This window comes from Vanacampus margaritifer, chromosome 12 (assembly GCF_051991255.1).
Source record: "Vanacampus margaritifer isolate UIUO_Vmar chromosome 12, RoL_Vmar_1.0, whole genome shotgun sequence".
In the NCBI taxonomy this organism is placed as follows: Eukaryota; Metazoa; Chordata; class Actinopteri; order Syngnathiformes; family Syngnathidae; genus Vanacampus; species Vanacampus margaritifer.
Window position 1 is genome coordinate 5,091,139 of NC_135443.1, and position 15,416 is coordinate 5,106,554.

General features: G+C 38.7%; 1 protein-coding gene across 3 annotated transcripts in view; it reads left to right on the plus strand.

Moving 5' to 3' along the window:
• LOC144061253 (E3 ubiquitin-protein ligase NEURL1-like) overlaps positions 1–15,416 on the plus strand; it is an 81,387-nt gene that overhangs the window by 39,500 nt on the left and 26,471 nt on the right. The window contains exon 1 of one of the 3 annotated variants that reach the window (XM_077581530.1): positions 14,913–15,187. The exons of the other annotated variants lie outside the window; for them this stretch is intronic. Coding sequence (XP_077437656.1) covers positions 15,160–15,187 — 28 coding nt within the window. The 5' untranslated portion in view covers positions 14,913–15,159. Of the gene's footprint in view, positions 1–14,912; positions 15,188–15,416 lie in introns of those variants that run through there. 3 annotated transcript variants of the gene reach the window in all.

Here is a 15,416-nt window from a genome sequence, read left to right on the forward strand (position 1 = left end):
GTCACCTGCAGTTATGTGTTTGGCATAACTGAGTTTTGTTGCCTTTCAAGTGTAAACAAAAAATGAACCTAGTTAATCAATTTCTACGCTCAGTTTGAAGTGAGGCAGTGAGTCATTTAGATGAAATGACTCACCAGGACTCAAATGTGGGCCAGTGAAGTGAGGGGTGCCGAGTGTACACTTTTGCCTGGGGAAGTCGTGACCTCTGCTCCTTGACAGTGGGAATGTAAATATGGAACATGGCCGACTCGCCTCTGCAATCCAAATTAGCGCAACGCGAGGTGAGCTACGGGCCAGGGGGGCCAAGCACATTACAGTGGTATAAATATAAACCCGTATGCGTGTCAAGAGGTCTAATTAATTCCTTCATTACAATACTTGAGCAGAGGTGATTTGGGAAGGAGTGACACTTCCCCTCCAAAAAAATATCCCAAAAATAAAACCAAACCGTCAATCTAATGGTCTGGATTCAAATAAGCACAAATGATGTTTGCACAGCATGCTAAAGGCGATCGCCCACAGGACTTTTTTCATCCCGTCCAATCCAATTTGCACTTTTGTTCCTCAGCCCTCTCCTTTTTTTTTTTTTATATATTATTTGATGCATCTTTTTTTCTTCTCCCAACTAAGACCCGCAATCCCCTCAGATCTCGAGAGGCTTAATCAGTGTCTGTGTCAGACTACTTCATGGCAGCCTTCGGCCGCGGCGGATATTATCCATCTTTTCCTCCTAACAAATCTGTCAATCCACTCGACAGGAAATGAAAGTTTTCCTTTTTGCGGACGAGCAAAATGTTTGCATCACGGCGAGAGATAAATCCCAGCATTAAAAATAGGCCTGGGCGACATAGGCGGAGCTCTGAGGTGAAAGTGAGAGAAGTAACAACAACAAAAAGCAATATGAGGAATCAACTATTACAACATATGCAATAGAGAGGTGGGGGTAGCACTTGCTTTGATTTGGCTTCATTTGCATAAACCCTCCCAACTATGCTTTTAATAAGTGATCCTCACCCAGGGAGTTGCCGGTGCATGGCTTATTAGCATATTCCGCACAACACGCAGTGGGAAAGACAAGGGAAAGAGATGTGGGAAAAGTGGTACAAGGGCAAATTGGGAAGAAGAGGATGAGGAAGAGGAGGAGATGTGACTGTGTGCACCAAATAGACCTGTTTGTTATCAATTTTATTGAGGCTCAAATACAATCTTACGAATCCCCTGCTAATTGGCTAATGGCTGCATTGCTTCATAGCGCCCCCTTGTGCTTTTTGATGATGTGGGGAAAAGGGAAAATGTGACAAAAAGCAGCCGAGCAAAACCACAGGAGGCTAATGGCTCCTCAGGGCACTGATGGATTCAGATGAAATGTGTACCATAATCCAATATCACTTCCAAAATATGTATTTTATTCCTCATGGTGGTTTATTGTCTTTTTTTCCCTCCCTGGTGTGTGCAAAATTTGACTAAAAGCACTTTCAACTGTCACATGAGAATGCATTGTAGACGTCATCATAACTTTACACACTAGAGGGGGCTAAATCATTGTATGAAGCTGATTCAATTCACTAAACATGGAGGAGGGGGAAAACAGTATTCACAAAAAAATAATGATAATAATAATGAAAAACAACAGGACAAACAGAATCAAACCTTCAAGCTCGTTGCCTTTCGAAGGCAATACTCCAGAGAAAGAAGTGACTTTGACTGCTGCGTGAAAGAATTAGTCCAATAAAAAGATACAGTGCTGCAGGTCCACACCTTTGGGGCCCATGCGGCATAAGAGGGAGAGCTAGCTAATTTGTCACAACCTTCATTTGCATGCATTTCAAAAAGGCAAAAAGAAAGAAACTAATTGGTGGTTCTGTGAGCGTGTGTGTGAGTGTGCGAATGTGGAAAAAAGGAAAGTGCCTCATGCTGAATATTGGTAGGAACAGGTCTATTGTTTAATTGCATTCCAAGGGGAGAGGGGGGGGGGTGAATCTCATTAGCCACAAGAGCAGAATTGGATTTCATAATAAAAATACACCTGAAAATCAACACCTTGAGTGACCTTTGTCACATTTTTGCCAGGATGGATAAAAAAAAAAAAAATTCAGATTGTGAAGGTTCAATGACTGCTTGGGAGAAGATGCGTCGCCCACACACAATAACACCACACAGCTCATTCTTTAACGTACTCACAGTAATATCTTGTACATTTAATTGTACATTATTTTCATGTATTCAGGAGAACCACATACTTTTAACGTTCCTGTAAAGTGAAAAATAAACGTCTTGAAGTTTAGATATACCACAGAGAAGTGTGTTAACTAACGTTATAGTGTTCTCTGGATTTGAGTGTCAAGCCAGGGATTGAATTTCTGATCCCCCAGTCGCAGGGCAGACACTCTACCACTAGGCCACTGAGCTGGTTAGTGCTGTATACTGTATTGTTATTTTCCCTATTTTCAGAGCGTTGATCTATGGAATAACCTGATTAATTCTAAATGATATCCAACAAAAGAAGTTTGAGATCAGGTGGAATGTCCTTCAAACATTGGCCAGCAATTCATGTCACATGTATACTACTGAATTTGAATCTTCTTCATCCTAAGAGACCCTTACTTGGTCCATTTTTAACCGTCTTTCAAAGTTTTGTCAGGTCCGCATTCATGATTAAGTAAGAACACCATTGCACATTTTTCGCTTGATTATCAAACCCTGTGGGGATATTTCGCTAGACGTAGTGAAGGACCCCTGTTGATTTTCAATGACATCATATGAAACATCCACACGTTGTTCTATTTAGTCTTGTGTTTTCCTTTAACTCAGCAAGACTTCAGATCTGTTTCAAATGTAAAGCTCCATTGCTTAATATCTTACCCTACACACTTTGTTGCTTGATGTTATCTTTTTAATTGGTCACATAAAGTACAGTACATTAATTTTTCTGATAAAAAGTTACAGTCAGGGTGCAACATGAAAGGGTTGCGTGGGGGGTGTTTTTAGTCCAGTGTGTCCAAACTCACCACAATATCCGTCTTCAACACATCTGTCTTTACTCACACTGTGAAAATGACTTCATCCCCACATGTAAACACACACTCGGATTAAATAAATTCAAATCAACAACAGGCATGCGCTTGAAACAAGTGACTGGCTGCAGAATGAAGCCTGGAGCAGATACAGTGAAGGTCAAAAAAATAATTAAAAGAAATCAGTGGACTCTCCCTGACTACAGGCAAACTGGATGAAATGAGGCCCTCTTTTTTCCCCCATCTTGTTCCTCATAAATCACACTAACAAGAATGTAGCTTAATCACCAACGATGCAGATAAGAAAATGGCTGTGGTGTCACACTTGGTTGTCAAGGAAACCAGTCATTATCAACCCAGCAACCACATGGAGTTGGAGACACAAAATCGGCCTTCTTTATTGGCTACTTTTACTGGCAGGATACTTACATCCACGCACACGAGACAGCTGTTAATAGTGTAGTGTGTATACAGGTATATGCACATATATATATATATATATATATATATATAGTAGTTAATATATATATATACATATATATATATATATATATATATATATATATATATATATATATATATATATATATATATATATATATATATATATATATAGTAGTTAACATATATATATACAGCATGAAGTATGTGGCCGAAATACTGTAAAAGTATCCCTTAAAGAGCCATACTTACTTACTTCAGTTACTTCAGTGGGTGTTAAAAATGACCAAACTTAGAACATCGTTTCTCCTTGTCAGCTAATATAATTATTAATAGCGAGCTTGAATTTAGTTGATCATAATTAACTTGACTCACTTATTAACAAGCAACAATTTGACAGATAGTGAACAATTATTATATTCTGCAATTAGAACCAACATATTTTACTGAATTTCTTGCACACTTTGTACCCACCTAATTCGTTTTCATTAATCTGATTTTAAAGTAATTAAAAACAATGAACAATTAAAATCCCATAATAGAAAAAATATTTCAATCAGCATTTTAAAGGGGAAGTCAACCTCACTGGTCTAAACATGACATTCCGAATAATATTGCTTTTGTGGAATAAGAGTTATGAAGCAAAATCCAGCCCTTTTTATCCATCTCAGGGAGCTGCCATTTTGCCACTTGCTGTCGACTGAAGATGACATCAATATTGCTCAGGGCTCAGGCAATGACCAATCACAGCTCACCTCTTTTGTGAAACCGAGCTGTGATTGGTTGTTACCTGAGCCCTGAGGAACTGTGATGTCATTGTCAGTCGACAGCAAGTGTCAAAATGGCCGCCCCCTAAAATGGATAAAAAGGGCTGGGTTTTGTTGCTTTACTCATATTCCACTTAAAAATATTAACGCATTTGCTCACAAAAACGTATATAAAAACGTTCTATTTTAAATATTGTCCTGGTTCCAAAAACATATTTATACGTTTTTTTCTGCTAGATCTTACAGAAGGCTTTGATAGAGCTTCTGCCATGAAGAGGTTGCATAAAGAAATGGTAGTTATTACAAAAAAATGGCCACCTGGTGGCAGCAGAGTATAAGAGATTAACCAGGGCCATGTTGCAAAAAAAGCTATTTCCCCCAGTGTTTTAAACAGATTTGTGAATAATGATGAAACTTAGCCATATTCTAATGCTAATTGCTGCAAAAGGGAAACAGATAGAAATATACTTTTGTCCTGAAGTAAGAAGAGACACTAATCTTTCTTTTGGTAGGTTTCATGTTTTTATAGCAATAGAACACAACATTCTGTGAGCCTGGAAAAAACTGTCAAAATCCAGTTAAACAGCTGGGAGCGAGGGGGTTGCTTTAGTGAAAATGGCTGTGAGTGAATGAGTTAACCAGAATACTATATTTAGACTGTGTGGGGGCTGCATAGAACATATTGTCAAAAAACATTTTCTTTTGGGTTGACTTCCCATTTAAAAGGGTCAAGCCATTGAATGTAACTTGTTGAAATTGCCCACAAGTAGATGACCAAAAACAGTAAGAAAAAAACTAAATAGCTAAAATATCTACCGCCTGTTTCCGCTTCCAATAAACGTTTGACACTGTCTACAACCGACGAAATAATTGTGACTTAACTTATACTATTAACTAATTGAAAAGACCCCTCATAACATAATCATGATTGTTTTTGTAAAGTCGCATTGTTTGCTCCATCACATTAGATTACGCAAGTGGTCACCATGTTGTGGCCCAAATCAGAAAATTTACAGCAAAATTCAAAGCACTTTTCCAAGCACTGTCGTTGACACACTAGCCAAAATACACACACGTCACACTCGCTCAAGAGGTGCTCACGGTGACAGTGACAGCTCATATATTTGTGCGGCTTCGTACTCACTCAGCCGAGCATGCAAGCGTGTGATGGAGCATCTGTTTGACACAACAAATGGGAAAGAAAGAAGAAAAGAATTGTGAAGTCACCGCTCTGCACAGCCTCATCCCAAATTGTAACCAATAATGGACACGGCCGTGGAAAATCCCACACATGGAAAAGGCAGCGAGAGCGAGACTATCAACATTAATTCGGGCGGAAGCGTGTTTAACTAACAGTGACGCGCGTGCGGCAGCAGTAGTCGTCGTAGTGGAATCAGGCGAGGCAGCAGGAGGATGGCGAAGAAGCTCATTTGTATCGGGAGGAGGCGAGCTGTCAGCCAGCTGTGTCACTGCGCGGCCTTCACCTTGCTGACAGCTCGCTCTGAGCGCCGCTCGCATCCGCTGACGCCACATCTGCTTCCGCAACGCATCGATCGATACGCTGCAGACCAGCGTCATTGATGCTGAAAACATTAGGCACGCCCGCGCAATCCAAGGACAAAAATGACGGTTACATTACGTCGTGTTCCAGAACCACCCGGGATAGACGGAATTCTGCAAAGTAGCGACTATATTTATTTATTTTTATTTATTTTATTGATTTTATTTTTGTTTTATTTTGTATGTATTTTATTTGTATATTTTATTTTTAATCTATTTATTTTAAAGCCTTTTGCTCAGTACTGATACTGATACGCGAGGCCCGTTTTTTCCCCCTTTGTTTAATTGGGGCATTGCCGGTGAGTGACATGGGAGTCCGTGAATGAGAGTGTCGAATTCGCTAAACCCACCAATCAGATTCTTTGGTGCCTGCGCGTCAGTTATGACTGCACAGGTAGTAAATGCACTATTGTTCAATATTTCACTTGCTTTTCTCTAACAATCAATCAATTAATCAATTTGTTTATATAGCACCTTTCATGCAACTCAAGGTGTACAAAAAACAACAACAAAAACATGGCACCCAGGAAACACTGGAGCTAAAAACTAAAAGACAACAAAATAGAAACAGTTAAAAGTTAAAATAAAACAGAATAAAAGGAAACTATTTATATAGCACCTTTCATACATTAAAATTAAACTCAATGTGCTAAACAATTAAAACATCCATAATACAATAAAGAAGAACCCCCCCCCCCCAAAAAAAAAAGAAACACACACACAAAACATGAGAAGCACAGAGAAACAATGTGAGGAAAGGCACCAAGGAAACACTGGAGCGAAAAACTAAAAGACAACAAAATGAAAACAGTTAAAAGCGAAAAGAAAACAGAATAAAAAGGCAAAAACAAAGCTAAAAGACAATATGATAAAAGGAACCGTGAACTAAGAAAATAAGTAAAAGTGGTTGAAAAGATCATTTAAATGCCAAACTAAAAAAATGTGTCTTGAACCTCCTCTTAAAAATATCAATAGGACCTAAATGACAAAATTTCACAACAGGTGTTTCATCCATGAAATTGACCTATGCATTTTCCTGCTTCCGTTTGAATCTTGGTATGTAACCTTACTCTTTATCATGGCAATAGTTCATCATAATAGTGACTGTATTTTGGTGAGTAGCTTATACTACTACTAACTATTCTAACATAAATAAATAAATAAATAATTAGGATGCCTTACCAATAATACCAATCATAAGTTTGGACATAGAATATATCATCTGACCCTGTACTAGTAGTGCACTCTGTAAAATCTTTTTTTTGGGGGGGCATGTGACAGTTGTGAGGCCAAAGTGTGTTTGTGTGATGGACGTTGTCATCAGCGCGTCCTCTGCGGCAGCAGCGGTCATTAGAGAGGGTGAATCTCCGAGGAGCACGACAAGAGCACCGAGGATCAGTCCCAGCTGTTAATCAATGATGAGAAACATCCTGACCTTGACGTGTGATTGTTTTCCTGTAATACAACTTACCTACTCTCATCTAGCCTACTCTATGAAATGGCAATGTTTTTTTTTTCCATCTACACAGATTTAAGTAACACACGACAAGTACAAGTTGGTTGCTTTATGGAAGAATCATTGTTTGAAATATAATAAGTAGATGAAAAGGTAGTTAGCTATTTATAAAAATATGAAGTGTATACTCAATACTAATCCAGGTTCACTTGTATTGGATCACATTCGATCGTATACCTAATTATACAACGATAACTCTCCTGATCTTAGAAAAATACTTTCCTGGTGCATTTGCCAGTAGTTACACAATGTAGCAAAGTTTACCGTTTGTATACTTCAATGTCTTGTAGACTAGTCGTTGTGAGGACTTTTTGTTCTTGAGATTGTAGTGATTTGTGTTTGAGTGGAAAAATGAATTTGTAACCTCTAAGCACTGAAGCTTTAGAGATGTGGTTCTTTAAATATCGTAGCATGACGACGTTATTGTGGCAATTTTAATATCACGATATTGCGGTTATTGTTACATCCCTACCTGACAGCATGGAAACTGCATTTCAAAAATTTGAAGGTTCTGCTCTGATGTCATAAACCTGAAAACTTGAACAGATCTGAAAACTAACACCTTATCCCTCATTTGACTTTAACTTGAGTAAATGCCGTCCATCTTGTTGCCCATTGTTCTCATGAGTAACATTCTTGAGAACTGCTGCTAACACAAATGAGTCGCTCAACCAGAAAGTGGTAGCACACAACAGAAATGAATACCTGCAATGTATCCAGCATTACGCCATGCTACACTTCTGAAGCACACCAAGCCAGGACGCATCCTAATAAATTGACGCCAAGCACTTTAATTATGCATTTCAGCCAAGCTTGATGGGCGCGCTTAAATTGTTACTGATGATGAATGTCGTATTTCATTATAAACACGCTTTATTCATGCTTTGTTTACGCCCCGCGCCGGTTCACATTCCGACTCTGTCTCGGCCGCACGCTTTACAGGCTCAATATTGGTCTAAACAGTTTAGAATAGAGCACTAACAATGGGGGAGACTGCAAACAGCTGCACTGGACCACATCGTACTACACCGTGCTAAAGTCTTGTAATGCTAGTGGCATGCGCTGGATTGACGCCATCCCAAGTTTTGGGTCACTGTAATGGACATCGGGGTGCACTAGTGTTTTGCATGTATGCCTTACAGGTTGGAGGATCTGGATTTGAATCTCAGCTCGGGTGTTTGCATGTTCTGGCCGTTGAAGAATGGCTCAAAATTTCAGATGGATTTTTTTTTTAATGCTGGTTCAAAAGTCGAAGTGTAGTCAGTTTTGAACCAAAACCCAAGAACCAATCACCTTTTGAAACGCATTCACTCCCAGCCATTTTCACTGAAGCAACCCCCTTCGCTCCTGGCTGTTTTACTGGATTTTGACTGATTTTGCAAGGCCTACGGAATATTTTTGTTCTAATGCTTTAAAAATATGGAACCTACCAAAAGAAATATTAGAGTCTCTTCTTTCATAAAAAAAAGTATATTTGTATCTGTTTCCGTTATGCAGAAATTAGCATTAGAATATAGCTAGGTTTCATCATTATTCACAAACCTGTTGAAAACACTGGCAAAAAGAGCTTGTTGCAACATGGCCCAGGCTGATCTCTTATACTCTTCTGACACCTGCTGGCCATTTTTCGTAATAACTACCATTGGTTTAATCGACCTTGTCATGTCAGAAGCTGTATCAAAGCCTTCTGTATGCTCTAACATTTAAAAAAACAAAACAAAACAAAAACATAGGAATAAATGTTTGGGCGTAAAGGACAAAGTATAAAAAAATATATTTGGACGTTTTTGGGTTTGAATTTAAGCATGATAATGACCTCAGCCTTCCATTTTCGGTGGCGCTTCATCAGTATCCCAGCTAATTTTAGGCGGGATATAGCACCTGCCTGCACCACCCGATTAAAGAATGAAAGAAACGTATAGAGTATGAGTAGGAATGTAGCAAAGCCGGAATGGTCCAGCTATAGCTAAGACTCGAGCTACAAGTCCCATTATAAGATAATCCACACATTGTTAGTATTTTGTCCAGAATTAATTTGATAACTTCATTATTTTTCATGTACAATTAATACCTTAAAATATAAACTTTTCCACTTGCTGTTGACTGAAGATGACATCACCTGTGTTGAGGAAGTAGGTAACGACCAATTATGGCGCACCTGTTTTCGGGGTTTGGTCAGCAAACTATAGAGCTATAATTGATCGTTACCTACTTTTTCAGCACAGGTGATGTCATCTTCAGTCAACAGCAAGTGGACAATTTCTTTTTTTAAAGCTATTAATTGTACATGAAAAATAATGTTACCAAATTCATACAGGAGAAAATATGAACTTTTTACTGCTGAAAATGGCTCAATGAGTCAAGTATCCCTTTAAAGGCCTTTTAAGAAAAGTTAACTTTCTACATTTGATTGAAACAATTCAACCATTTCACGCAATACTGTTACACACTCCTCTTAATTATTCTTATGATTGACAGTGCACTTCTTCTTCTTTTTTTGGGGCGTTACACAAAAGAGTGAGCTGCCTTAAATGGCATGCAGTTTTAGCAGTTAAGCATGTTTGTTTCCTGAAAAGGACAAGACAAACAACAACACATTTGAAAAGAACGTAAACACAAAAGGTGTCAAGTGAAGAACTCGGCATGCAACTGCACGTGATAAGGGATTGTTTTGCACTTCCTTATAATAAACCAATATGACTATTGAAACACACACAAAAAATAGGAATATACAATATAGACTGAATATAACATCTTTTTCTGTATGAGCAAAATCAAATGTACTACATCCTCATATTTCTGTCTAATTAATTCTCTTACCTCAAGTCTTAAGAATGTTAATCCTTCTGAACAAACGTCAACCAAAAGTGAAACTGGACCTGTTTGATAGCTTAACGCACAGGCCGCTTCACTGTAGTGTATGCAACTAATCGGCCTTTACGAAGATGATTATGCTCACTTTTGATCGAATGGCTTTTTTGATAACGTCATGCCTGGATACTCACCAATTTGTATCACATGTATCAAAGTGAAATGTCTAAAAATGACATCTTAAAAGCTTAGTTTGTAGTGTGTCCTGGAAGGTTTATTAAAAATGAATATAATAAATCGCAAAATTCAGCGGACATGTCCATCCTGACGGGGACGCACAAAAAAGTCTCAAGGACCCATGACCGTAATTGAGCAAAAACGCCGCCATTTTGTGCAAATGCCAGTGGTACCCTCTAATGGTACACACACTGAAAATCACTGAATTTAATGTTCATGCATAATGTTACATCAGGTTTCTTTCTTTTTCTTCTTTTTTTTTTTAATTCAGAAAAATGCTGCGTATAAATAAGCAAAAGTTCAACGTCTGACTCCCGAATGGGCGTAAAATATAACAATCAAAATGGCAGCCATTTTTAAGTACAATACAGTTGCATTTTATGTTTATTATTGCAATATTTATCCAGGTACATTTTTCATTTAACTTTGTCATATAGTTTTATTGGATCATTGCTTAAGTAGTTCTTAATTAATTGACATGATTTAAGAGCAGAATTAGTGTTTAATGGGGGAACGTCAAACGTCTACATTGTATTTTGTTGTGCACAAAATGTCTTGAAGAGCTACCAAATATGACAATATTCCATGTGCAGCTTTCATAAGTTTTTACATACTGCATATCATATTTTCATAAATAAATGCTATACATGTATTTAATTATTGTTCAACTAAATCAGCCGTAACGAAAACAACAATTTCCGAGCTTGGCTTCAAACAATGATGTCATCAACCGGTTATTATGCTCCTTATTGTGGTAATCCGATAACCTGTTTCCCAGGTTTGATCACGGGACATTCCGCATGTAGTGGATTGCAACCACATATGTACCGTGGCGTTGCGGTTTTAATAGATTGTGGATTGGTATACAGCGCTGGATCGACATAATAGCGGCACATCATTAGAAACACCTCGATATGATCCATTCTTGTTGTACAGAAATACCATTTTTTAGAGGTGTGCCCAAAAAAACTTTCGTGTAGGTATGGGGTCCGTGTCTTGCTGATGCCCCCCAGTTGAGGATCATCTGATGCTCTCGTGTTGCTTTGTGACTTTTTACACAGCTTAATGGTGTTTGTTGTCCAATGAGAAACGGAGAGCGAGCGTACGTTATGGCCAGCTGTCAAGATGGTGGCAAACAAGACCCCCTCCACACACACACACACACACACACACACAGCATGCAGCTGCTCTGGCGCCAGGTGCTCCCGCTTCAAATATTCCACAGTTGCAGGAGGTGTGGCACTTTGCCCACAGCGTATTCAAATTTTGACTGAGAGGTTCAGAACATGGAAACTGGTGCGAAACTTGAGCCATGATACGTGATGACATCATCATGTCAAAAATAAGCATTGCTGGAAATTATTGACATGGCAGGCGGGCTGGTGACTTCATTGCTACAATAGCTGCTGAATTTTTGGGGGAATTTTTAGAACATTCCTCGGTCTCGTGTACCTGCATGCAGTCAACAGAACGCCACCATTCACGTGAGACCTGTATTTGACAATGGCACAACTGAACTGATACCCAGCATGAATGAGGTAGTTTCAAAGGCCGATCACATGGTTTAGCTGCACATTTTTTCAATTTTAAAGCTGCTCAAATCCACGTCCAGAAAGTAAAATCCCTGCCTTAGTCCCTAGCAGGTAAACAAGCTCCATGAGAGCTTGCTAGGGAGCTAGCTAGCACCTGAAAGTAAAAACCCTGCCACAGTTTGGCTTTAGCCCCAGGTGCTAGCTTGCTAGCTCCCATGGTGCTCGTTTACCTGCTAGGGAGCTAGCTAGCTAGCATCAGGGGCTAAAGCCAAAGGGTGGCAGGGTTTTTTACTTTCTGGACCTAGATCTACCACCTCTGCTGTTCACTAACGATTATTTTAATAAGGCGTGTCAGGCGATATGATTTTTTTAATGTAATTAATCGCATAACTTCAATAGTTAGCTCACCATTAATTGCAAATTTTATATCTGTTCTAAATGTACAATAAAATGTACAATAACATATTCTCCCCTAAGTTTTCATACTTTTAAGTGGGGAGAAAATATTAAACTAATAGAACGATGTCTGCATCTTTTAGTCATTGATACTGTAATTTCATAATAATTTATAAAATTGAGTTGAAATTAAAAAGGTCTACTGTACTGTAAAAAACGAGTGTAATATTGATTTGTGTTGAGGTCATTTTTCTGCCCCTAGATGGCGTAACTGCATTTGTAAGACGTTGGTGACAGATCAGTGCATTTTTCTTTTCATATTAAGAGCTATCTAATCTTTAACGTGGAATAACTTAAAATAAATTACATAATTAATACACATACACACATAATACATATAATTAAAATTGTAAAATACAACTTGACCCCAGTCTCCATAAATATATGCATTATTATTAAATGTATTGCTGCAAAATTTTGATGTGGACGTGTCTGCTGGTGGAATCCCCCCCCCCCCCCCCCCCCCAGGCTTTCCAAGTCAGAGGCGGTCATTAATTGCGTGTTTAAAAAAATGAGTGGCGTTAAAGGAACTTTAAATGAACTAAAAATGAACGCACTAATTTTGACAGCCCTAATTGTATTAACATTGCATCATCAAAGAGAGCAAGCCATTTGCAGCACTTGAGAACGGTCAATATTTTTTCACAGTGCAGTATGTCTACTGTCCAGTATGGACACCAAACAGATTTTCCTCCAATCAGTTTGGATTGAAAAGAACTGGCGCTCCCGAGACGGCACCTTATTTCACGGCCCCGGCTACCCACGCAAGTTATGTAATCGCCAAGGCCACAAGGCAGATTCCTGCAAGGAGCCTGCTGGGGGGGCAAGGACCATCCCACTGGCCATAAGCAAGGTGTTAAATGTCTTCTGAAATCAACGTTTTATTCACGCCTATTGCAGATTTGACTGCAGAGAGCGATGAAGACCGACGTTGAAACTTTTCATGTCGAGTGCGTTGTTTCACCGTTTTATTTTCTGCTCCACCATCGGCGCGCAGCCTGAAGCCAACCACGTCCATACGGAGTCATCACGGCAAGTCCATCGAGCATCGTCTGTCAAAACGCATCAGCGTTTTCATCCCCCGTCATGTGTGGCACTCGGTGGAGTTATGGACGGGCAATCTTAAAGACTGATTGAAGGGCTGGTATCAAGCATGCGTTTGTTTAATGCCACTTCTAATTCCATGTCCAAATTCCTCAGTTTCAAGTGTTTGTCAACACACAATTGTCAGTGTTTAGTGTTTGATGAACTTCAAATGAATATCAGATGTTCTAGTAGGCTTTTGATGACATTTCGTTTGCATTCTCGTAGAAAACTAAAGGTTTTCTGCTAACAAGAACTTATTTGTAACTGTTCATAATTCCTTCCAGCTTCACGAAGGCCCCAGTCCTCTTCACAGTTTCCCTGCCCATGTTTCATCTTCTTATTCTTGGTAATGGCACTGTTGTGCTGTTTTTTTTTTTTTTTTGAGGAATGCTTTTTTTGTGTGAAAATGTTTCAAGGGACGACCATGTGCTGGCTTTGCTATCTACCATTGGCTTGTTTCAATCGGATTCTTTGTTTCACAATTACGCGGACACTGACAGGAAAACCCAAAAGAATTTGGATGTTGATCAATTTTGTTTTTGCTGATTTTGGGGGCTATTTTTTAAGTGTTTAATTCTGGCATAACTGTGTTTACCTTCAGTGCTGATATAGTGCCACTTGTTGCTTTGCTGTTTCTTGAGAGTAATTTTTACTTTACACATGCACATATATATATATATATATATATATATATATATATATATATATATATATATATATATATATATACACATATTAGAGGTGTGAATTGCCTAGTACATGGTGATTCAATTCGTAGGTCACAATTCGATTCAATACCGATAGAAACCTATAAATTGATTGTTGCGATTTTTTTTTTAACTCAAATTTTGAAAATACAAATCGGTAAACTTCTTCATGTACACTGTAAGATTTGTATGAAAATTTATTTATTTATCTGAAAATTCAGGCTTATAACTGAGCCACTGCATTTAACAAACAGGTTGTTTCATGTTTGAACAGCACTGAAATAAAATATTAAGGCTTATTGTTCCATTAATATAACATTCTACCATGCTTAATGTGTGAATCCTAAACCTAAGTAAGAAGTTTTGTTGAACATTCCCATAAAAAAAATTGTTTAAGAATCGATTCGGCCACAAATCGAATCGATTCGAGAATTGCGCGCTGTTATATCGCGATATATTGCCAAATTGATTTTTTCTAACACCCCTTATATATATATATGTATGTATATGTATGTATATGCATGTGTAAAGTAAAAATGACTTCATTCAAACGTCTGCATCCACCTGTTGCCAGCCTGAAGAAATCTATATATTCTTTCTTTAACTACACAGATTCCCTAGTTTCACTTTTATGGCATCATCTACATTTGAGGTGAGCTCCTGTTTAAATCACGCCCTGCGTGGAAATAGGCTGTAGTCGGTCGAAAAACATCCGTTTCAAATCGAGGAGCGTTGCGTGGTGCGCGCGTGCTTGTAAACGGATCTTCCCGCCAGGCTCCGCCTCCACTCACACCTTTTATGCAAATGATGCATGCGCGGAGCATGTGCACTCGTGTGACTGTGTTTTCGGGACTGGCGATACATGCAGGAGCGTCTCGTACTTTTGCCTTTAAAACACGCCGCGTGTGTGCGTGCTTGGAATAAAGGATTCAAAGACGCGCTTTGGAAGACAATCGTCTTGGATGCGCTAAGTTCCGAGTGGAGAGGACCTTGAACGCATCTCTAGCAGCAGCAGCAGCAGCAGCAGCAACCATGGGGGGTCAAATAACCAAACACGATAGTAAGTCCAAAACGTGATTTTGTTTGTTTTAATTACATTCAACACCATTATCGTGTTGTTGTCGTTATACTTTTTGAAATTTGTGGCATTTTAGTTAAGAAGCTGTTTGTTTTAACGTCCTCCAGGCTGCTTTGGAATATCACATGATGATTACTTTGCAAATAAAACCTTCCTGAAATGCAAGTTCTTAACATTTCCTCAAAAAGAAACATTCCTAAAGGATGTCAGC